At 37.0% G+C, this 25,774-nt stretch overlaps 2 protein-coding genes across 2 annotated transcripts in view; one reads left to right on the forward strand and one right to left on the reverse strand.

The window, feature by feature from the left end:
* COL4A3 (collagen type IV alpha 3 chain) overlaps positions 1-12,185 on the reverse strand; it is a 75,282-nt gene extending 63,097 nt beyond the window's left edge. Inside the window, exon 1 of the mRNA XM_087725464.1 lies at positions 12,021-12,185. Within this exon, the coding sequence (XP_087581590.1) occupies positions 12,021-12,131 (111 nt within the window). The 5' untranslated portion in view covers positions 12,132-12,185. The remainder of the gene's footprint in view (positions 1-12,020) is intronic.
* Positions 12,186-15,657: 3,472 nt separating this feature from the next.
* The window catches only part of COL4A4 (collagen type IV alpha 4 chain), a 73,974-nt gene continuing 63,857 nt past the window's right edge, over positions 15,658-25,774 (forward strand). Inside the window, exons 1-3 of the mRNA XM_087726075.1 lie at positions 15,658-15,814; positions 17,514-17,553; positions 20,470-20,541. Of these exons, the coding sequence (XP_087582201.1) occupies positions 15,774-15,814; positions 17,514-17,553; positions 20,470-20,541 (153 nt within the window). The 5' untranslated portion in view covers positions 15,658-15,773. The remainder of the gene's footprint in view (positions 15,815-17,513; positions 17,554-20,469; positions 20,542-25,774) is intronic.

Genomic DNA, 25,774 nt, shown 5'->3' on the forward strand with positions numbered 1-25,774 from the left:
GACATATCTGTAAACCTGCACAATGTAATCAGTTGTCCAATTCTCATCTCCGGCACTCTTTCTTTTCCCTCCCATTTTCATTTTAATAGGCAACAGCAAAGATAGTCAGCAACAGCTAGCTACCTAGCCAGAGCCACACAGATAGGTCTGCTTTCTGCCTTTCTGAAAATAGTTTGGACATGCTTAGAGAGAATTTGCAATTGCACTTGGCATAGTTTCCTAGTATATCTATGATAAGTTCCTCAAAAAACATCTTGTGTACGGCTCATTCAATCTGCTTATTCAATTGATTGATTTTGATCAATCTTTATAACATTTTTGCCCTAATAGAGTTCAAAGTTGCCAAGAGCAAAATAAAATAAAATGCAAGGGAAATATAAATCAGGTGATTGAATCAGTAAAACAAAATTCAGTCTCTGGAACAAAATTCACATTCAAATTAAATGCCTTTCATACTTTGGCAAAATGAATTTGTTCTTGGCTTAATCTAATATGTAGAGCTTGAAAGATAAAGGGCAGGTGTGCTGGGCACATTGACCCTGACTTCCAGGGGTGGGGGAGAATTGGGGGGAAAGGTAATAATTACAATGATATCTCTCTTATATTGCAATTATAACGAACTTTTTCAGGGGTCTTTGTCTGTTAAAGAAGGGATAGATATTTTACTGAATTCTAACTCCCAGCATCATTAGTTGTTCTACAGGGACACGTGAGACCAGATATTTAGCAACTTCCAGATGCCACAACCTGCCCATTCCTGTAAGTCTAAAGAATTTGTGTGTGAGAAACAAATATTTTCTAAAGCACATACTTCTTGTGATAAACTTTGCTTTGAAAGCCACTCAAGATAAGGGGTCACTTAACCCAACTGGCAGACAAAACAATCTTCTCAGCTAGGCATAGCTATACAAGTGATTTGCATGCAGTCTAACTAATTAAACCTATATTCATAAATTAAAAATTATAAAATTGATGCATTTCTAAAAAGCTCCAGATATAACTCAAAGGTAGCACCTGCAAACCAGTAGCTAGAATCACTCCAATTGCTTTGTACTGAATAGAAAATTATAGCAAAGGCACAGAGCCTGCAACTTTTTTCTTTCTTTCAGCTGTTAAATAAGAATAGAAATGTTCTATACATTTCTTTAGAACTAATGCTCTTTAAGCTCCAATGTTCTACTAAACAGTAAGCATGTATAAATCTAACTTTATACAGGACAATGCAAAACATTCTAAAGTGGTGCTTCACAAAGCCTCTTAGAGGAAGCAAAGCAACCCTACTAAAATGTTTAAATTTAAATATTCTCTGAAGGTTTCAAAGGCTGCCTTGAACCATCATCTCATTGTTGTGCATCAGAGATGGTATTCAGCAGGTTCTGACCAGTTCTGGAGAACCGGTAGCAGAAATTTTGAGTGGTTCGGAGAACTGGTAAATACCACCTCTGGCCTGCCCCCATCTATTCTCTGCCTCCCGAGTCCCAACTGATCAGGATGGAATGGAGATTTTACAGTATCCTACCCCTGCCATGCCCACCAAGCCATGCCACACCCACCAAGCCACGCCCACAGAACCAGTAGTAAAAAATGTTGAATCCCACCACTGTTGTGCATAGAAAGATAACTATTAAGCTGCTGAAAGAAAAGCCCTAATAACATTACCTTGAGATTCCTAGGGAGCAGGGTAGGAGCTAAACATGTAATAAGTATTAAATATATTAACATTGTTGTTTAATTACAAAAGTTTAAGTTTGTTTTTTGCAGTTTGGAGAATGTTTGTGTTCCAGCAGAAACTATAGCTATGCAGAGATAGGCAATCCAATCTACAGGCAGAATCTTGGTTCTGAGCACATTTTCAATTTGGCTAAGTTGTAAAAGATTGTAACTCATCACATTCACTTTTAGCAAGTGTAGGATTTCAAAAGAAGTCAATTTCCCCTCATATTATCTATAGGGGGGACATGAACAAAGGGGCACACATTTCTTGTTCTTTTATTACAGCAGAATAAAATTGGTTGAAAGATTTAAAAAGTATGTCAGACCTGTAGGACTTCCAATCTTTAAAGTATGTGAATAGAATAGAATAGAATTCTTCATTGGCCAAGTGTGATTGGACACACAAGGAATTCGTCTTTGGTGTGTATATCATCAATGTAATTTTTTTAACTGCTTGGATTGGTCCTTGCAGTTTTCTTGGCAAGGTTTTTCAGAAGTAGTTTGCCATTAATTGATTCTGAGGATAAGAGACAGTGACTGGCTAAGATCACTCAGTTGGATTCATGTCTAAGGTAGAACTCAGTCTCCTGGTTTCTAGGATGGTGAGTTAATCATTTCCACAAATGGTCCTTTTTTCTTCAGGCTCAGGATTTGTGCTGCAATGGGTTACTAGAGTCTTCAATAAATATTATCTAGCAAAGAATGAGAAGAAGCTACTGAATTTTCACAGTCCATCTTTCTATCTTACATGTGGTTTGATTCCTCCCCCGCCCCCGGCTCTCCTTGTTTCAAAGGTAAACTTCATGAACTTGTTTTGGCAGCTAGAAATACAAATATTCTGTAATCAGATCACTTTGAACTACATACCTGCCAAAAACCTGCAGTTCCCAGGTATTTTTTACCCCCTTAATCAGCAGGATATCTTGGACTATTTGAATAATGTAGGTTCTCTGTTTCAGGGAAACATCTTAATACTTTCTGTATCCTCATGAATAAAAGATTCAGTAAGGTATAATCATGATCTTATAACACATTAAAAAAAATCTGGATGGGTGGAGGAAGGGGATGATACAAGCAGGAATTGTGTGGCTTTCTACTTTGAGAGCATATTTTGCTAAAACATAGAGAACTCGAGACATACATTTAGTCATCAGTTAAATCTGACTTTTTAGGAGCCTGGGTGGGGCAAAAAATGGCCCAACACACAAACCAGAAATTCAGACTTCCGGTTTGCCCACTGGGACGTTTTTCTCTCTCTGGAGGCTTCAGGAGGCTTCCCTAAAGCCTCTGAAGGGCGAAAAAACAGCTCAACGTGCAAACTGGAAGTCCATTCCCAAAGTTCCAGTTTGTGTGTTGTGCCATTTTTCGCCCTCAGGAAAGTCTCCGGAGGGTGAAAAATGGGCAAAAATCAAGGCCGAAAATCAGCTGGCCAATGCACTGGAGCTGCCAAGGCAATGCCTCACATGCTCTCAGAAGTGGCTTCGCATGCCACCAGTGGTACGCGTGTCATAGTTTGGCCATCACCGTTGTAGGTCCTCATTTTCCTGACCTCCAAAGGGTTGAAGGCTGAGTCAACATTGAGCCTGGTGAGATTTGAACTGCCAAATTGCAGGCAGCTGGCAGGAAGCAGAATTAGGCTGTAGTAGTGCATTCTAATCACTGCCCCACCGTGACTCATGTTCCAGTACATAATGGTATTTTAACAGGAGGTTACAGAATGCTTGAAGACTCAACAGCACACAAGATGGAACAAAATACAATACAGTGAATAATAGCAATATATGTAAAAAATCAGATCTGCAGATCATTGGATGATGATACAAATTAAAATGTAATTCAATTGAATCCAATGAAATCAACAGTATGAAAATTTATAGTGTTGAATACCAGAATTAACAAATGTATTTCAAGTGCTGATCATCACCTTTAATATCACATATGTCTTGAGGCTTGATTACCTTTAAAGCTTCTTACTCCAAGCAGAATTTCCTCACCCAAGAATTACCTGCATCCCTCTTGAGGTATGAGAGAGGGATACCGAGAGGTGATCATTTTCTACAACAGCTTCCCTATAACTGAACACACTACTTGGTTATAAGATCATGCTCTCATTTCTGCCATTTAGAAAGCTGCAGAAAATCTGAACCATAAGAAAGGCTGAGCACCAAAGAACTGCGGCCTTTGAACTATGGTGCTGGAGAAGACTCCTGCGAGTCCCTTGGACTGAAGGCGATCAAACTGGTCAGTCCTAGAGGAGATCAATCCTGACTGCCTTTTAGAAGGCCAGATCCTGAAGATGGAATTCAAGTACTTTGGCTACCTAATGAGAAGGAAGGACTCACTGGAGAAAAGCCTAATACTGGAAAAGATTGAGGACAAAAGTACAAGGTGATGACAGAGAAGAGGTAGCTGGATGGAGTCACTGAAGCAGTAGGTGTGAGCTTAAATGGACTCCAGAGGATGGTAGCAGACAGGAAGGTCTGGAGGAACATTGTCTATGGGATCGTGATGGGTCACACACAATTAACAACAACATAAAATCTGGCTCTTCCAGAGACCATCTGTGATACAAGAATGAGAGACTGCACTTTAGTGCTATTAATATGATTATTAAATATATTTGCAACATTGATTTTGTATTCTGATGTTGTTTTGTAGTGTCTTATATATTGTCTTAACACACATTGTGCATTGCTTTGTCACAGTAGAAAAACATATAAAACATATATTGTATAAATCTACAAAATGATAGAGAATGATTTCCAAACTATAAAAACTTTGTCCATACAACATACTAATCTGAAATCAAACAAATCTTATAAAGCATTAAGAAGAATTTCTATTCACTAAGAAGAATTTCTATTGTGACTCTTAAAATCGACAAGAGTGAAAACTTTTCTCTGTTTCCAAACTCTTGAGGCCGGATAAATTCAAGCAACTGGCCTAGGAATGGTCCCAGTTGTGAGCAGGAATACAGAACTCTGAGGCCAGGAATCACCATTTAGGGGGAAAATGTACACAAAGCAACATACAAAGTGATTTGAGGCAGGAATAAGCTGAACAGGTTTGCTAGAAGCATTTCAATGCCATGTTTTAATGCCATTGAAATTATGTAATTTATTTGATTACATTAGCATTAATAATTAGAGTAGATTTTAGAGTTTAGAGTAATTTATTTATATGCCACCCTTTTCCCTGGGGGGACTCAGGGCGGCTTACAACTCGAAGGGGGGGGAAACAAACAATTAACACATAAGACAGTACATCATTAAAAGCACAACATTCATACTATTCGGGTGGGTTACAGTCTTTAACCCCAGGCCTGACGGGATAGCCAGATTTTAAGGGCTGTGCGGAAGGTCTGGAGGGTGGTGAGGGTACGAATCTCCACGGGGAGATCGTTCCATAGGGTTGGAGCTGCCACCGAGAAGGCTCTCCTCCGCGTAGTTGCCAGTCGACATCGACCGGCAGATGGGACTCGGAGGAGGCCTAATCTATGGGATCTAATTGGTCGGGTGGAGGTAATTGGCAGTAGGCGGTCTCTCAAGTACCCAGATCCACTACCATGAAGGGCTTTGTAGGTGACAAGTAGCACCTTGAAGCGTACCCGAGATCGACCGGTAGCCAGTGCAGCTCGCGGAGGATAGGTGTTATGTGGGTGAAGCGAGGTGCACACACAATCGCTCGCGCGGCCGCATTCTGGACTAGCTGAAGTCTCCGAATACTCTTCAAGGGCAGCCCCATGTAGAGCACATTGCAGTACTCCAGCCTAGAGGTCACAAGGGCACGGGTGACTGTTGTGAGAGCCTCCCGGTTCAGGTAGGGGTGCAACTGGTGCACCAGGCGAACCTGGGCAAATGCCCCCCTGGTCACAGCTGACAGATGGTGTTCAAAAGATAATGTCATCAAGAAATGAAACAAAGTCACAAAACTTGCTTTATCAAAAAGGAAATGAGAAATTCTAACTTAATGAAATTCTCAGAAACTTTAGAGTCAACTAGACAACCTGTGTCCCGTGGAGTCATCTTTTGAGAGAAAGATAATGCAGTCTGATGTGGCCAGAATCAACATGAAATTTACTGAATTGTTTTGGGAAGGATTGACTTCTGATTTCTTGTTGGCTTCACCATGAATTTTGCTTGAGAGAAACTGGTAGGGAGCATTGGAAAGCATGATCATGTGACCACTGCAATATCTATCATTTTGCAAATAAAATTGACCTGAACTTCATGGAAATTTCAATTTCAGTCTGGTTTAAGTCCAGATTTTTATGCATTCTTTAAGCTAGTGGATTTGAAAAAAAATATTCAAAAATTATTATGTTATAGTCAGGGATGTGCAGTCAGGGGAGGCAGGGGAAGTGGGGCCTCATCAGTGTCATGAGAAAAAGAAAAGAAATTTTAAAATAATTAAAAAGGCTAAGGTAGTTGCTGCCAGACTCCAGAGTCACAGTGACTCTGAGTCTGCTTAGTGCTAACTGTACGGGGAGGCGAAAGAACTATGGGCCTCCTTTGCATAAGGATTTTTTTGCCTTTTAACCTTTGCTCAGAGTTAAGCAAGGGTTAAAAGGCAAAAAATTCCTTATGCAAAGGAGGCACGTGATTCTCCTGCCTCCTGATCTGGGAGCAGCAAATCATGCCTTGCCTAAGTAAGTTGCTTTTTTATTTAATTTTTTACATTTTCATCATGGCGGGTGGACAAGAGGAGAGTTGAAATCCACAGCTGGAAAAGGTATGTGGATCGGACGGAGGGAGGGGGGGATTCAAAATGATTGTAATTTAATTGTGGGGTCGGAGGAGGTGGGAGGGCGTGATGGCGGAGCGTGGCAGCGTCAGGGACGTTCTCGCCACTGTGTCGAACAGGCCAGGCATCTCGTGTTTATGTCCACCATAAATGCGAGACGCCTGGCCTGTTAGACACAGCGGTGGCGGGCTGGCACTTGCTTTCTTTTGCCAGGCCCCTCACACCCGTGTCCAGCCCGTTGGAGCTTGCCGCACCGGGGGAGGAATGGGCTGGGTGGGCTGGCTGGCTGGGGAGGAGGGAATCATGGCCGCTCAGGCCCCGGCGGCAGGGCTTTAAAGTGGCGGCAGGGCCCCCGCGGCAGGACTTTAAAATCCCAGCGCCGTCCGCCATAGAGCGGGTCCTGATCCTGCTCTATGGCGGATGCGGCATCGGGGCTTCAGCGGAGCTTTCACACTTGTCTCACTGGCCATGAAGCTCACCGCACGTCACTGGTTATAGTGCCCCATTTGGGCTAATTGGGGGCTTACAAACAAATACTTTCCTTTATCAGATAATTAACCAATAGATAAACACAAGAGGTTTGATAATATAGAGAGTGAGTTCTGTGTAAATACCTATGAATAAATGTCCAAGGGTTTTGTTTTTTTTTGTTCCTGGTTTGCTGAATGAATATGAAAAATGGACACAGGATACAATCTATTTAATACTGTTGCTTAATTTTCCCAACCTAGTTGTTATCAATGTGCATTTCAAAAGTCTACCATCTCATTTTTCTCCCAAAGAACACACATATGTGTTGGCAGCTGGTAGTATGAAAAGGTCAGAAAATAAAATTAACAAATGAGACTGTTTGTAGGAGTTGATCAAACTATAAAATATAGTCAGTGGGCAGGAATATGGCAACTACTGATTGGAGCAGGTTGTCTAACCACATCAGTTAATTTCATAATAACCTGTGTTACTACCAGAGCATCCGCAGGGTATGATCAAAATGACCGAAGTGGCAACCTTGATGGAGAAATCAAAATTCCATCAGTTTATTTTATGTGACATCGGCAGCCAATTACTATCTTATTCCACATTCAGGCCTAGAGAAAAATCCAAAAGTGCAGGAGAAGGCAAATAAATAAAAATCCCTAGATTTTTATTGCCAACCCTGCATTATGAAATATGTGCATTTGGGGAAAAGGAGAAGAACAAAAGTTGGGAACACAAAGTACTGTGAAAAATAAGGGATGATTAACTCAACATTGCTACAAAGAAGAGAGTATAAAGAACTGATGCATAGAAAAGCTATACATTTCTAGAATATCTTCTTAAACTTTCAAATGTTTAGGTCTGTTTTTTACTTGTGCTATAAGAAGGGAAAGTAATGGATTCTTCTAGGCCAATGTACAAGCACATAATTTGGAAGCAGTAGTAAGGAGCACAATTTCAAACGTTCTGAAAGAAAGCCTGATATTCAAGCATTATCTTTTTTCAGATAATGCAGAATCATTTACAGTATTTCAAGAAGCTGAGAATTGTTTGCAAGAAGAGAAATAGAAACCTTTTTGTTACTGTTCAGCTTTCATGCCAGGCAAATTTAATCTTAAACCCAGGGACCTCGGGTTTCCCTTGTGGGCAGTAGCAGTCCCTTATAAAGAAGCTGTGGACAATACTTGCCCTATAAGTATAAATGATGGACTTAGTTATTCTCTAAAAAGGTGTGGTGTAATTTTCCCCATATTGTAAGAATTCTAAAGAATAAGGTGTGATAAGCCTTTATACAAGCTCATACAACTTAAAAGAGAAGAAAGAACAGCCACAGAAAACTTTAAAAGAAGGAAGGAAAAAGAAGAGGGCAGAGAGAGAGGCAGCTAGCCAGCCTCACCCATCTGCACAATGTCATAATATCACATGTCATTTAGATGTCTGAGAAATCTCTCTACAGCATGCGTCCCAATTTCAAGTTGGTTACTGTACCTCACATTTTAATTACATCCAAAGAACAAGAACGCAAAGCCTACACACACACACACGGACGGACACACACACACACACACGGACACACAGTGGGTGGATGGTTGGGTGAGTGAAGGGAGGGAGGGAGGGAGAGAAAGAGAAAGAGAAAGAGAAAGAGAAAGAGAAAAAAACATATGCAGGCTTAATTTAGTGGGTCAGCATAGTCCATAAATCATGATCAGGTATGATTCTTTATTGCAAAAGTAACAATTCTTAGATAATTTAAAGCAGTGTTTCTCAACCTTGGCAACTTGAAGACGTCTGGACTTCAACTCCCAGAATTCCCCAGCCAGCATTTGAATTCTGGGAGTTGAAGTCCAGACGTCTTCAAGTTGCCAAGGTTGAGAAACACTGATTTAAAGGGAGACAAATACATAGAAGATGGAGCTATTGACTGGCATTGCCAATAAGAAAAGATTGCTATTATATATTTCTTGAAGATGAGCAGAACAATGCAGGAAAATAGTGAATTATAGTGCAACCCTACAAACATGTTTTGCAATTCTGTAATATCACTTATAAGTATCACATTTGGGGGGGGGGGGCACTGTTAAGTAGATGTATTTAGATACTGCCTAGGAAGAGGCTAGTGTTGAAAACAGAATGTTGGAGGCTGTGATAAGGCCCTGAAGATACTCTCCTCTTCATACTTTTCTTCATACATTTTCACTAAATTCTAAGGTTGTAAATATTGTCATGATACATTTCAAGACAATAAGTATCTGCTTCTTAGCTGTGTATGTCAGATAAATGAAAGCTGAAGACCATTTGAGAAAAAAGTTTGACTAGGCAGCAAAAAAATCTGTGTTCAGGATGCAACAGCTGCCAAACAGTTGGGAGGATGTTATTGCTGCTTACGGAAGAGAAACTGTAGTTAGATAATTGGTAAAAATGCAAATAATAGTCGTAAAATTCAAAAATGTTAGGGACCACCCACATTCCAGCATGGGAAGGCTTTTGGTTTATTTTGTTTATCAGATAATTATGTAGACTAGTTACTCAACCGAAACAATATAATTGTTTGCTGAAATATTTAGTGATAGGTGATTTTGAAGCCATTTGCTATGAAAAATTGTACTTCACCAGATTTTTATGAGATTCTGTGTTAAAGAAATAGAGCAATTTGAGAGATTGGATCCACACATTATTCTAAATCATGATATATTATATCTTATTTTAATTTAGCATACTGCGAAAACTTTGCCAATTATGCATTGGTTGATAAAACATGGCTAAAATAAACTTTGACAATGTGATACATGAATGCACAGTCTGGTGTAGTAGTTAAGGTGCTGGCCTAGAAACTAGGACAATGTGAGTTCTAGGCTTCCCTTAGGTATAAAAACCAGATAATACAATACAATAGTATTGTAGAGTGCAGAGAAGAGCAACAAAGATGATTAGGGGACTGGTGACTAAACTATATGAAGAACAGTTGCAGGAACTGGGTATGTCTAGTTTAATAGAAAGAAGGACTAGGGGAGACATGATAGCAGTGTTCCAATATCTCAGGGGTTGTCACAAAGAAGAGGGAGTCAAACTATTTCCCAAGGTACCTGAAGGTAGAACAAGAAGCAATGGGTGGAAACTAATCAAGGAGAGAAGCAACTTAGAACTGAGGAGAAATTTCCTGACAGAACAATTAATCAGTGCAACAGCTTGCCTCCAGAAGTTGTGAATGCCCCAACACTGGAAGTTTTTAATAAGATATTGGATAACCATTTGTGTGAAGTGCTGTAGGGTTTCCTGCCTAGGCAGGGGGTTGGACTAGAAGACCTCCAAGGTCCCTTCCAACTCTGCTATTGTATTGTATTGAAATGCTTTAAGAAGCATGAAGCTGTTTCATGTTTTTATAACTAAATTCCTCTCAAACTTTATGCTGAATATAATATGGATTACAACATAGCACTGGGTATTTCTCAAGTGATAAAGAACAGCATATGATTTTTCAACATCTTTCTATAAATCCTATTGAATTCTAATTGGCTTTAGTTCTGATTAACATAATTAAACCCACAATTTAACAACTAGTAACTATTTATCTTAATTGGGATTTCTGTGCAATGGTACCAAACATATGTCAAAATCAGTAAATGTACAAACCGTTTAATATAATCAAATATACAGTTAAGGAAGTACTAGCTAAGGAAGGAAGTAACTGCTGAATGAGTTTTTCTTTAAAATGAGAGCACAAAAGAACATATACATTTAGAATGACTAGATGATTGGGCTAGTCATTCTCTCTCAACCAAGCCCATCTCATATGGTTGCTTTTTTGGAGGAAAATAGGAGGCAAAAATATTAGATTAAGTCTGCCCCCTTGAGATCGCTAGATTAAATAGGAGAGAGAGAGACAGAGAGAGAGAGGAGAAGGAGGAGGAAGAGGAGGAGGAAGAAAAAGGAAAAAGGAAAAGAAGAGGAAGAGAAGGAGGGAGGGGGAGGAGGAAGGGGAAGGAGGAGGAAGAAGATCTTAAGCAAATAACCTTTGTATGCACTTTCATCCAAGCATTTATCATCTCTGGGACAAGATAAAATTATAGATCATCTGTCATTATTTTTCTATAACAATAATTGCTTTCTTCTTTTATTGAACAGTTGTTTCTAAAAGGCTCCCCCCACTACATTATTTGTTCATCAATTTTCAAGAGATACCAAACATGCTCACATTTGCCTTTGCCTGCAATTTGAATGCTTTTTAAATCTTTTTATCACTGCTAATCACAAAACAAGTCTTCTAGAACTCTGCATTCTGTTGTGTCCAGAAAAGGTTGTGCTAATGAGCATTTCAGGGATCATTCTCCTGTTTATACTTTTTTTTTTGGTGGCAAATAGGTAATACTTTCCAAGAGGAAGAAAACAAAAGTGATGCTTTGGGCTTCATGTTTAGCTTTTTGAAAACTGTCTGCTACATGCTGTAGGCTGCCTTTCATATCTTCCCAGATTTGCCTGCACAACGCAATTCATATGACAGCAAGACAGGTGCGCTGAAGCAAAACACCTCCAGAGAAGACAGTTCTTATTGAAGCGAGTCACATGTTACCAAATGTAAAGGGGGGGTGAAGAAAAGGCAACTGACTTGAGAGAACAGCAGCGGGTACAATTTTAAGTCACCAATGCAGAAAGCAAAAAAGCCTCAATCAACTTAGCGCCATCTTCTCGTTTCAAAATAATTTTTTACTGCCTCTTAGACTTGGGCAAAGGTTTTTTTAGGCAAAGCAGGGAACTGCGATCTGTTTCTTTCCTGCCTGCTTTCTGATAAAGATTCAGATTAAAACTACGCTTAACAGTTTCTAATGAATTGTACCCACTGGTTGGTTTTTATCTAATGGAAAAAGCAGGCTAGAAAACGCTACAAATAAGCAAGGAATAACTTCAGCAGATGAAACCGTCTCCCGGGTGGCAAAGCTGCTCTGACATTTCTTTCCGTTAAAGACACTGGAGTCCTGCTGAAAGAAACAGTGCCCAGACGGAGATGGGGAAGGTGGGTCGGCTATTTTCCCTCGGGTTACTCCGCAGGCAGAAAGCCGCTTTAGCCGGTCAGCATCACTGACAACACTCACCTTTGCGGCAACAGCAGTAGGAAAGCCGTCCTGCTCCCAGCCGCCCAAAGCCAGCATGTAAATGACGGCTAGCCCCAAGTGCCAGCTTTTGGGGCGCACGAGCCCCTCCATGTCCACGCGGCACTCCTGACTTTCCTTTCCAGTCTCACCGGTCTGCGGTCCCTTCGCCTCTGTCCTGATGTCACTCACTCACTCACCCACCCACCCGGCGCATCCCTGCACGGTCCACGGAAAGCTCCTCCCCCCCTGGGGTGGCGGGAGGAGATTAGAGAAGAGTAGAAGCGGCAGTACTTTGCCTTAGAGGAGGAAACCGAGCGGCAGCTTCAGGGGCTGGTCTCCTAGAAGTCAGGTAAGCCCGTCGTGGCGAGGAAAGGAAGGGGGGTTGTGGGGGGGGGAGAGAAGGTAGCATCCCGAAACAAGTATCCGATGTGTTGGGACCCAAAGGGGAAAGGAAGGTGGGGTTATGGAGGGGAAGGAGGAGAAAGTAGCATCCCGAAACAAGTATCCGATGTGTTGGGACCCAAACTCTCATAATACAACGCGGTCCAGGGGTCAGCGTTCCACCACATCTGAATTGCCTGATCGGGAAGGCTGCCCTCTAAGGAAGGGAGCGGAAGGTTTGCCTTCCGCTGCTAAGTTGAAGAGCTTTGCATCCATCTGTCTTCGAGTTGGCAGAGAAGTGTGCAGGGTGACATTTGCTCTTCCGTGGGAAATCCCTATCCTGCCTCTAGGGCCTCTCTCCTCATTTACTTCGGGCCTTTCTGCTCTTCCTTCAAGGTAATGAGTGACAAAGCCTAACAAACTATTCACATGGTGATATTTGCCCTTGGAAGAGATTGGAATACAAGGGGAAATACTTCTTTAATGCTGGTGCAGCTAAGGACAATTTAAGATGAGCTGGTATTTCATTGCATGATATAGCAACAATGCCATAGGAACTTGGCAGGGCAGAGCTGGGCTGTGCTGGGTATACCTGGGGGAAATTCCTGGTCTTTTTCTTTCTACTAGATATAAATTGGAATAGTGGCCAGATATCTTGGGATAAGAGAATGGTGCTCACAAACTTTGACCTGTTTGGCTCAAATCTGGAGATACCTTAAGATTTATTTCCTCTGGCTTGGTATGTTTAGCACAGCCCAAAGCTGCTAGCTAACCATTTAAACATATGCCCTCCTTGTTCCTTGCTGAACCCTAAATATTCCTGGAAGAAAGGCTAATAGGCTTATTGGGGTGTAATTTGCCATCAATTGTCAACTATCTGGGTCATGGAAAATTCTGAGTATCAGAAAAAGGGAGCTTCAGAGCTGTATTGTGGCCATTTCTTTATACCAGGCCACAGTACATCCCTGTCTGGATTTTTGCTGTTATATCAATTAGAAGGTTCTGAATCTCTTTGCTACTATTGAGTTTTTTGTAGTCCAGGGGCAATAACCCTACTTTTGGTTTGGAATAAGCAAACTGTTGTTTAGATATATCTTTAGTGGGAAATCTGTGGATTTCAGAATTTTAAAAATCACATTAGGGCTCGCATCCAAAGCTGTGACAAAATGATTTTTTGCAGAAATATTTGGACATTATTTTTTTCACCCATTAAGGCAAATTGTTTTTACTATAGAGAGGGTGGAAATGGCAGATTTTTTTTTAGTATATGTGGTGTACATAATTTATGTTAATACATGTAGAGTAAAATATTTTGGCCTTAAGTTACCCTGTCATTTCCTCATATCAGATTGATTTATAACAGCAGGTGCAGTAAAATGATTCTGTTACCTTGTCTGTAAGACTTTTTTACATTAACTGATCCAAGAAAAGATGGTGTTAGTTCCGGAAAACTAGCCTATTACTTCCATGTCCCTTCCAACATTGTTTCAGGATTTCTCTGTCACTATCACTTACTTTCTATTTATTATTAAGACTATAGAATTATGTTGACTGAGAATGCATTTTTAATACTTGCTTAAAGCTTGTCAAGGTAGCTTAGAAGTTTAATTACACTGAAATTGAATAGGCTTAAAATGGATTTTTGAGGTATTATGTGACACACTTAACAGTGTCAGAGTTAAGCATTATAGATGCTGTCTATGTTTCCTCAAGTTAATGTCCCTTCTGGAGGGCGGGGGGGGGGGAAGCAAGTAATATTTTAAAGACATATTCAATTTGTTTGTTTGTTTGGCAAACTTTGGTATGGTTTAGATATTGTGTGAAACATGGTTCAGCTAACTATACTTTTTAGTGAGAAAACGAGTATTCTTCATATTTTACTGCATAATGGCTAAACCAGGCCAGCATGCTAAATTACAGGTGATAAAAGCATGTTGCATTCTAAGTTCTGAATGAAGAATTTTCCCTATGCTAACCTTATTAAAGGCAATCATCTGGGTTTCAAACTTGAAAATCCTAGAATCATTTTTGAATCTCAGCTATTCAGACTCTAAACAAGAGTAAGACTTTTTTGGCCTTATTCTAAACATTTTTGCAACTATTTCTGTTATGTTATGTTACCCTCAAATCTCTCTTTTTGGTTTAGAATTGTGATATGGAAGGAATTTGTTATTCAAAGAAAAATCAAAACTCCTACTAGGTGTGCCAGAGTTAGTATTCAGCTATTTTTTAAAAGATAACTATGTAATTAGAAAACAATGCCAAAACAAATTAACTTTACGTTTACATCCATATTTCTACTTGGATTAAAATAGTTTTCTAAGGACTGGAGTTCTAGAAAGAAATCTTCCAAACACTCATAAGAATTCTCTTGCTTCTTTAAAAAATGACAAAAGACATCTTGGTCCACCCAAATAGAAGTTCTTAGATATTTTTTAAAAAAAAACATTTTGGTACTAAATTAAATTCTCATAAATCAAGTTTCTTTTATTGCACTGCTCTGGAGTAGAGACCTAAATGAGGCCTAGGGTCAGGTTCTTTGATGGTTCCTTCATTAGGGCATAGCTAAACTTCAAACTGGAATAAAGACACATTTGCAGGTGCCTGTAAATAATCCTATCATGGTTAACAGGCACGTTTCTAGGTGTCTGAAATGTACATTGATTTTTCTGACATGCATGTTTTTTTTAAAAAAATGAGAATTATTGTGTATCTGATTATGTTTTTGCTTTTGAAAACAATATTACATGGGGAAATCATGTGGTGTATATATAAATGAAAGCAAGAGCATTTGTTCCATGACAACAGAAGACTAAGTTAATGGACATTTACATTAGTATTTCACTTAAGAAGAGTCTGCTAATCAGTGGTGGGTTCTTATTGGTTTGGACCGGTTCAGCTGAAACCGGTAGTGGTTTGATGGCCTGGGTCGCTGGAACCAACAGCGACCCAGGCCTGCCACTCCCCTGAACCAGTTTTCCTGCGGTGCTGCCCACTTGATTTTAGGTTCTGTGCATACACAGACCAATTTTCATTGAAAAAAAATCTTTTTTTCATTTTTAATGTTTTGCACATGCACAGACCTATTTACGTACAAATGTGCACACATTTTGCGTGCACCAAACAGGCAGTAATGCTGGCAGCAATCCACCCTTGCTGCTAATATTTCCAAAATATCTCAACTTAAATGTAAAGTTAAAAACATTTGGGCATAAAATTAAAGTTTGTCATACTTTCTTTCCCAGCAGATCACAAAGCCAAGAAGAATGTTAAACGTGGTTTTTATACCGGCAGTGGGATCAAGTCTTTGTTATTAAAAATTAAAATTTTGAAGGCCTGGATTCAAACATATTAATATAAACGACATCCATAATGAATTGCTTATATTGGATTAAATTGATTACATGTGTATGGTAAGTTTTCTCTTCTAGTTATAGCAATAACTTTCAAATTAGAAAACAGAAGCAGGCTCAGTCTGCTGGTTTTTCTGATTGGTGCTACTAAATGGGGAACTCATCAGATTTGCAGATGACACCAAGCTGGCAGGAATAGCCAACAGTCCAGAAGATAGGCTCAAGATACAGAAGGATCTTGACAAACTTGAACATTGGGCACTATCTTAATAAAATGAAATTCAATGGCGGAAAAAGTAAGGTTCTACATTTAGGCAAGAAAAATGAAATGCACAGGTACAGTATAGGTGGTACCTTGCTCAACAGTAGTAACTGTGAAAGGGATCTTGGAGTCCTAGTGGACAACCATTTAAATATGAGCCAGCAGTGTGCAGCAGCTGCCAAAAAAGCCAACACAGTTCTAGGCTACATAAACAGAGGGATAGAATCAAGATCATGTGAAGTGTTAATACCACTTTATAAGGCCTTGGTAAGGCCACACTTGGAATACTGCATTCAGTTTTGGTCGCCATGATGTAGAAAAGATGTGGAGACTCTAGAAAGAGTGCAGAGAAGAGCAACAAAGATGATTAGGGGACTGGAGACTAAAACATATGAAGAACGGTTGCAGGAACTGGGTATGTCTAGTTTAATGAAAAGAAGGACTATGGGAGACATGATAGCAGTGTTCCAATATCTCAGGGGCTGTCACAAAGAAGAGGGAGTCAAACTATTCTCTAAGGCACCTGAGGGTAGAACAAGAAGCAATGGGTGGAAACTAATCAAGGAGAGAAGCAACTTAGAACTGAGGAGAATTTCCTGACAGTTAAAACAATTAATCAGTGGAACAGCTTGCCTCCAGAAGTTGTGAGTGCCCCAACACTGGAAGTCTTTAAGAAGATGTTGGATAGCCATCTGTCTGAAATGGTATAGGGTTTCCTGCCTAGGCAGGGGTTTGGACTAGAAGATCTCCAAGGTCCCTTCCAACTCTGCTATTGTATTGTATTTTATTGTATTACTTGAAATAGATTGCATCTGGTATTTACCCTTATATTTGCTAGATACTGACAAAATTCAAAATATAAGCACAAATATTAATTTTGTTGGTTAATGAAACAGGGAATTCTCTAATTTACCCATGTTTCCATAAGCCAGTGAGAATCAAACTCCTGGCAGTGGGCAAAGTTAGTCTGCAATACTGCATTCTAACCACTGTGTCACCATGGCAAAATTCACTTAATTTACTTAGCATCAGATATTTTGGGCTCAGTTGTCATAATTTGGGGACTACCTGTATTAACTGTGCAAATATGTGAGTGTTCATAAGGAACTATGAAGAATTAATAAATGATACATAGGATATAAAATCCACACTCTTATAGTCTTTTCATTTTATATCTTGAGAGAAGGTGATATGTTTGTCTAACATCCCATCATATGCTTTATTATATTTTTTTAATTTTCTCAATTTTAAAGACTCACATGATATAAAGTAATCACAGTGGCTGAGTAAGTTTGACACAGAGAATCACTCTTTAATTGTGATATCTTAAACTATGTATAGTTTAACTATATGCAAACCGAGCCACTATTTTACTAGAAAAATAAAGAAAAAAACCCTAATCATTTTTCTAATTCTTTTAAAACCTTGCAGTAAGATTTTCTTATATCAATTTGAGGCTGATTATCCTAATTTAATTTGTATCTTTCTGTGAATTAGGTGGCTTATAATTGTTGCTTCAGTCCATACATCTTCTGGGGTAAGTGATACAAATAAAAAAACCCTTCCTTTTTATTCACATGCATGTTGCAAAATTATTTTTGAATCAATAAAATATCTGAGATAATGTATGTGTTGATGAAAATTGAATAATAACTTTAACCAATAAATAATTTTGCATATCTATTGGGAAACATAAAGTTGCTTGGAAAAGATTCCTTAGTATAATTAGTCAAATTAGCTAGCAAATTTACATTTACGTATTGAATATAGTGGGATTTTTAAGTAGTAGTAACATTTGCTACAAAGCTCAATATGAACGTTTGAATATAATTAAAATGAGAATTACTTCAATAGCATATTTAGCAAATCATATCTGATTTTCTGTACAATTAAACATCAGGACAGAGTATAGCATTGAAGCTGAAGCATACTGGAAGTTAGGATTTAAGAAAAAACTCTCATAGGCATCTGGTCTGAATATGAAATTAATCTTACAAAACAGGCTAATCCTAAGCAATGCCCCTATTATTGTTGTGGGCAAACTATTCATAAATTTGTTTTTAGAAAGCATATACTAATTACATAGTTTGGATGGTTTCAGGCTTAAAATATCTGCAACTTGAAAACCTAAGAACTTCTATAGCTTATATACTTCCCAAAATCGATGCAAGTAATAAGGTAGCAAATAATAATTTAAGCAAACTTTCTCTCTTCAGGAAGCCTTTCCCCACTTATTCATCAGTATAAGAAATTGCCACAAAACCTCATCACATTTGAGAAACTTCTCACCCAAATTTTAGCTGCTGGTGGCATCTTAAGTGAACTGAAAGTAGAACATAGGCCAAACATTTCTTGCAGAGGAAGCTCAAAAATGTAATTTATTATTACACACCTTCCTCTAAGGAACCCAAGGTCACTTGCAAAGAATTTGATGATTCCACAACACACTGTTTTCTTTGGGGGGAGCTGTAAATCGTTAAATGAAAAATAGTCAAAATTTTTGTGATTAATCTATGTTTTGACTATTCTAGTGTGTTAATCTTCAGTGCAAGGTTAAACTGAAAAATAGTTTGCCTAGAATGATAATAAAACATGTTTTAGTTGGGAGGGGGGGACACCCAGAAACTTTTTAACAGTCATAGTGCCTCAGAAATATGCATCTAAACAGCCAAAAAAGCAAGAGATAGATTGATATTTCCCTTGGAATTTTGCCTCAAGATAAAATGACCCAGATGTCTTTTTTTTTTTTTTGCATAACTAAGTATGCGTAAACACATATACAGACCAAAGAGCAAGAAAACAAAATGTTTTGGAAATATTTTTGATAAGGAAAAAAACGGCCAGTTCATTTAATGAGAAAACTATGAAGAGAATCTGAAGGGCTCCATCATTAAATACTTTAAAAAAGTCACTCAAGGACTGGCTCATATGTCATCAGGCCTGAGACTCCCAGGAGATCATGGAGATCTTCTCTATGATTGCTAACATATAATATCTTACACACTTTAGGATTATTATTATTATTTTAAAAACTTTTTAATAACTTTAAAAAAACCATTTTGTGTCATTGTTGAACATTGCCCAGAGTCACATTTCATGAAACGGGTAGCCATATACATTTGATATATAAAACAAATAAATGGATGAATAAATAAAAGAACACCATGAAAATATAAACCTATTTAGTAATAGGCATAGAGTTAAAATTATAATGAGGGACAAAAGTCAAGAATGCAAGATGCATTATATCACCAATATGCACATATTTTTGGTTTACATGTTGTGTGGCTGAGATACAAATATGAACTCATGGCCAATTTTGTAGATTAGTTCACATATTTTATGAATATTATATTTATTGCAGATATTCTAACTAATAAGTATGTGGATGAAAAACTATATTGTCACTTAGGCCGCTGATACCGTAACTCCAACATATTCTCTGATAATATTCCATTTTATCTGCTTGAAATTTTTATGGTTGTCTAAAAGACTAAAAGTCTTTTAAAAGTTAATCCCTTTTCCAATGGCATATAAGAATCAACTTACATGCATAAAAGTGCCACATTTAATATTATTACCTCACAGTATCAACTTTCTATATTATATTTCTTCAATGCTTTAATGGCACAAGATTCCTTAAAGAAACATTTTGGCAGTTTTGTTCTAGACTTGGTATATTCATTTTTGTTTAAAATCAGAAAAAAATTACACCGACATCTTTCCAAAATGTATCTCTTCCTATAAAACTTTCAAAGCTCCCAATAATATCTTGATATTTGTTTTGTTTCGGTTTTGGCTAGGGAATTGTTTCCCAGCACTTCAAGGACAATTCCCAGAATCCTGATTGGTGTCTTTTATAGGTCTCACACTTATCCTCTTTTACTTAAAATTAAGCAATTTCTTAAATTTCATGGTCTTCACTGATTGGTTCCTATTTCTTTTGCCTTGTCCAGGAGCAAATCATTTTGCGTGCGTTTCTGTTTTGATTTAACTTAAAAAAAAATCTATTACCACCCTTAGCTAATTTCCTGATTTTGTGGTTTTTTTCTTTTTGCTCTTTTATAAAAAATCTGTAATATTCATTCCATAACTTTAGCTGTCTAAAGGTAGTCTCATTGGGGTTAATTTTAGATGCTTTTTTGGCACATGTGTGTGGGGGGGGGGAGTGTACATATAGACATCTAATACAGTACAAAAATGTGAAATAAAATAATACATATACAGTATACACATACACACATACAGGTTTAGTGATTCTATAATCTTATCAATCAGTATTTTATCCATTATTTCTTTTATATATAGTTTGTAAACAAGTTTTTTAATAGCCTTATTGATGATTAAGCATTTCTAAGCTTCCAAATACTGGAATTTATATGTCATACATTTATATGACATTGGTAAACAGATCTGAAATGGGATAACAGGAATATCTTCTATTTCTTTTTAGGGCTCATATATTGGACATTGTGGTGGAGAAGATTGCTCCATTTGCCGGTGCTTTCCTGAAAAAGGCTCAAGAGTAAGTTTTAGTTTCCTTTATTTTCTTCTGCTTTTCTCTTAACAGGTACCGAAACTACATTTCAAATAAAAACAAACCAAATCATAATAATCATGAATAAAATGTAAGGAAAGATACACTCAGAATTCTTAATCTAAAAATGTTCACTAAAGCAGAATTGTTTCAGAAAGCATCTAAAAATGAAGGAATGAAATTGTCATTATATAGGGCAACTTTTCATAAGTTGGGGGCCAGAATCAAAAATATTCACTTCTATTTATTTCTGCAAAAAGTTGTACTTCAATTTTTTTCATGTTAAAGTCTGATAGTTGATTTAAATGTCTCATAAAGTTAATATTAATGCCTCTTGACCTTCATGCAAGAACAATCCAGTTTTGGAATTCTCAGACATTACATTACTTGGATGTAATTTTAAATTTTAAAGTGTCTTAAATTAATTCCAGGAAATTCTAATTCAACCAGCAATCATAATTGAAAAGTGCTGCTAACACCAATTTATATTCAGTAACATTAAGTCCAACAATATATCCCTAACCATAGGTAGCTATCAAGAGTTCATTGTTCTAATGAGCCTTATGACTTAGAAAAGGCTGGAGCCTGGATCAGTAGAATGACATCTTTGGACTTCTGATAATCAAGTACTTCTGTCCAAGAATTATAACCATTAATTACAATACCTGACAGACTAATTCTTTTGAGTAATGAGAAATAGTTCTAGGCTAAATGTGGCTAATATACATATAAATCATTTTCAGTGAAAAATCTGTATAACAATAGTTATCATATGTAGAAACCCAAGGTATACAATAATTAGAGTTATTTTACAACAATGATATTGTTTAGTCCTCCAGTTTAATCCTCGATTAAAAATAATTCTGCCTATTTGGGGGAAGTATAGTATGTATAATGTATAATGGAAAACAGATTAGCATCTTAAAGGAAAGTTGTGTACAGTTCCCATGACATAAAGACTACATTCATTGTCAATTTAACTTGTTTCTAACAAACTGCTGAATTAATTGTAGGATAGGAACATGTGAGAATATGCTGTAGGATTTGAAGTTTTCCTTCATTTTAGTGCTGGATTCATTTCAATATAGCGTTGTAGGCACTGTAGCAGGAGAGCCATGTTAGTTGATTTTTTAGACAAAGAGAAAGAGTCTGTGTTCAGCAGATTTGTGGAGCGGCAGCTCTCAAATGCTCAGGTCTTATAATAAAAAGATATTAGTCTTCAGTGGGACTACAAGATCTTTCTGATTCTTGTATCTCAATTATCTGTCACCTGTTTCAAAAAGGATTTCAGAGCTATTTGCTAACTAATTTCTTACAGAGATGTCCTTTCCTCACAGTCTTGGGACAATGGCTTAAGAAGATGGAAGCCATAGATACACATATTTTTTAAATAATGCAGATAATGCAGTGTTTAATTTTACTTTACAAGCTGAATATTTAGAATTCTCAGTGTCGTATTAACAACCTTTTCCTTCTTTAAGAGTAGAGTGTAATACATGAGTTTGTTAAATGTAGAAACACTTCTTTGTACAACTTGCATATTTATTTGTGGGATAATGAACCATATCATGGAAAATTAGAAAATGCCACACTTGAATGAATTGGAATTTTAATTGCTAAAAATGCAGTCTTTAAGATCAAATAAAAGAGAAGCACATAAGGAAGCAAAAAATTGAAACTTAGTTCCACATGCTATTCACATAATGTATTAAATGGCTATTATGCACAACTCTATCTTTGAACAAAATAAATTGGGATTGCTTGCTCTCCATGTCTGTTGATAAAATTCATATAATAAATAATAAAAGAACTGTATTATTGATTTGATTGAGATTTGGCTGCAGTCTTGCATTTATTAAACCATTTTCTAGCCTAATTAAATTCTAAGAGCAGGACCTTACTTTTTTAAAAAGTGGCAAATCAAGTCCAAATTAAAAGATAGGGAGTCCAATTAGTAAATAATGATAGAGAGATTATAGTACTCCATCTATATTGATCGGAATTCAATGTCCCTTTTCATCATTAGTAATAATAACTATGATTTATCATGTTGATCAAACTTAGGTAGCTATCATTTAATCTTTGTTTTGAAAGAAATGGTAATGCATACTGTATTTATGCTAATTCAGACAACCAGGAATAGGAACATGTCAGTGGGAAAAAAGAGTAGGCAAAGGAGAGAAAGGCTGTGTAAAGAAAGAGTGTAAAACTATCATCTTATGCCTAGTCAATTGGTCCTATGAAGATATTGTATTTTAAGAAATCCAACATTTAAAATAATTTTACAGAAAAACATATTGATTTTTGCCTTTCATTCTATAATTATTAGCTGTTTTTCTTTAAAACCAGTTGTTTTTATTTCTGCTAAAATTCTGCAGTTGTACTTTCTGGTTTTGAAAATTTTTAAAAAATTAAATGTATTTTAATAGTTGAAAGGGCCACAATATGACCTGGTTTGATCTTAATCTTTTATCCTATTTGCTGATAGAGTTAAATAGATTATGACAAGAAGTTGTCATTGATGATCTGACCTAATTTTTTGGGATCCTAACAAATGTGTACCAGATGTTTAATTAAGCAGCTCTCTTGAGGTGTGATGAAGCACCCTGCCATTAGCAATTTCAGTACAGGATTCAATAGATGAATTAGCCAGAACAAATAGTACTATATGCTCCTTGATTCTGTCCAAGGTACTGAAATATTTGCTTTCAAACACTAATTTTTGGAATTCTGACTCTGTGTAATATTTTTTTTCTTTTTCCCCCTGATCTTTTCTTTCTTCTCACAAAGAAATAGTGACATCTGCTGGTGACTGTGTATATACATAAACATAAACATAGACATAGACATAGGCATAGACAGGGACAGATACAGATAGAGACAGAATATCAATGAAGAAAAACAATTAGAGCTGACATTACAATAATGTAGAAAAAGAACATAGTTAAGTTATACATGCTGTTTATAATATCAGGTAATATAATCATATTCTATTGCAAACTTGAAAATGTATTTTTATTACTATCTCTTTTTTAACAATTAAACCAAATAATCTTGGTTTAATAAACAAATAACCAATAATAAATAAACTAAATAACCAATTTCCTATGGTTTCACCATGCTTTCCACAATGCAACATGTTGCCAATTTAAAAACCTAAGTTCTGAATTTATTCCTTTAAACTCAAATTTGCATTACTTAAATCACTAGGGGACTGTTGAATTCCTGAGGATTCTTATAGGACATGATATCATTGACAAACTAATTCATGTTTTCCTTAAATGATTTTGACATGGAATATCCTTACGTATTCTGTCTAAATATTTGTACATCCCACTTAAATAGTAACAGCCCCACTATAAATTCAACTGCAGGGGGGAAGATATTGTGTTTGTAAATATTTATTTATTTATTTATTTATTTTTACACACATGCACACAAATATATAATATCTTTGTAAATATATGAATATATCTATATCTATATCTATATCTATATCTACATCTACATCTACATCTACATCTACATCTCTCTATCTCTCTATATCTATCTATCTATCTATCTATCTATCTATCTATCTATCTATCTATCTATCATCTATCTATCTATCTATCTAATATATATGCATGCATTTGCACACAGAGACAATTTATACACACACAAACACACACACACACACACACACACACACACACACACCATTTGGACTATCTATCTGTCTGTCTGTCTGTCTGTCTGTCTGTCTGTCTATATCTACATTTGTATCATTTGCATAATGCACACATGCATATATATGCATGGGTGTACATATACATACCCATAGATAATTCCATCAAGAAATCTGCAAAATGCTTCAAAAAGCAAATACATTTTGCAACACCTTTCTTCTCACTGCATCAGGTTTCTGCACCTTGTGAGACAGAGGTTACACACATATTCCCTAGTAAAGACTTAATAGTCAGCTATTCAGTCCAACTATACATTTCCATCAGAACCCTAATTAATATTCTGGTAGTTGAATAAGAAAGAAAATCAGATAAACACTTTTGCTATTCTATAACTCTTTGAGGAAAAAAGTTTGTCCTTAGTGACTTGTCAAAATGAACTCTGAGCAGAGATCTGCTACTCGGTGCCAGAATAAATCACTCTAGGAACATTCCAGGTTTCTTTTTCAAACCTTTGCAACAAAATTAGCAACACAACACTGTATTTTTCCATCAAAAAAGACATTGTGTATTTCTAGGTACTGAAAAATAGATTCTCAGTTATCTCATTTTTTAAAAAAAAGTAGAGATGCCCTTAATGTGAAAAGTAGTTACAAATGGAATCATTTATATGCTCTTCCTGAATTAATGTTCAGTTTATTCTCTTTACCTGAAAGAGGATTGAATTTAATATGCTCTCTAAAGAAAAAGCACATGCCTGCTTCTATTACCATGTTCCAATTGAATCTAAGTAGTAGACCCACTTTTTTAAAAAAAACAATTCATATAAAAATAAATCATAGGGAAATGAGTCTTCCTTTTCAGATAAAGATTATATATTGCATGTTGCTGTCCTTTTAGTAACTTTAGTTTTCCAAAGATTCCTATTTATAACCAGCACCTGCTAGAGTGGCAGCTGGCCAGATTTACCATATTGAGTTCTAGTGCACTATAATCCCCAATTGAAAAGCATTAAGGAATCTGTTCTAGCGGTGAGAATAAAGGATGGATCCACCAAATGTTGTATTTAATACTGAATGTATTGAACAAAAATAGGACTAAATATATCAAATACAAAAGTTAAAGGTGAAATTTGAGAAAATCTCAGTGTCATCGTTTCATAAAAATAATTCCATTTTGTATTATGATGGAGCTGCTGTTCTTGAGATTGGCATTACATTTCCTGTAGAAGAAAATACAGACATTTGTTGGTGCAATTTCGACCTCGCGGTTTTTTCACCGCGGTTTCATCGGCGCTCTTTTGTCGAGCGTGCATATGTCGGTGAACCCTTTCATTATATGTAGCATGCAATGTCTTCAGCTATTTTTACATATATGGGAGTATTTGCTGATTGTGAGTTCCAGTCCTGCCTTCAACACATAGGCAACTTTGAATTAGTCTGTCTTCCTTAGTCCTAGGAAGAAGCAGTCCACTTTCTTGCCAATAAAACTGCAGGGGCTTGTCCAGAGAGTTTCCAGGAATAAACAGTGACTCAAATAGTGACACAAATAGTGAC

The sequence above is a fragment of the Thamnophis sirtalis genome, unplaced genomic scaffold (genome assembly GCF_051295495.1).
Source record: "Thamnophis sirtalis isolate CommonGarterSnake01/CBP01778 unplaced genomic scaffold, rThaSir2_p1.2 scaffold_11, whole genome shotgun sequence".
Taxonomy (NCBI): Eukaryota; Metazoa; Chordata; class Lepidosauria; order Squamata; family Natricidae; genus Thamnophis; species Thamnophis sirtalis.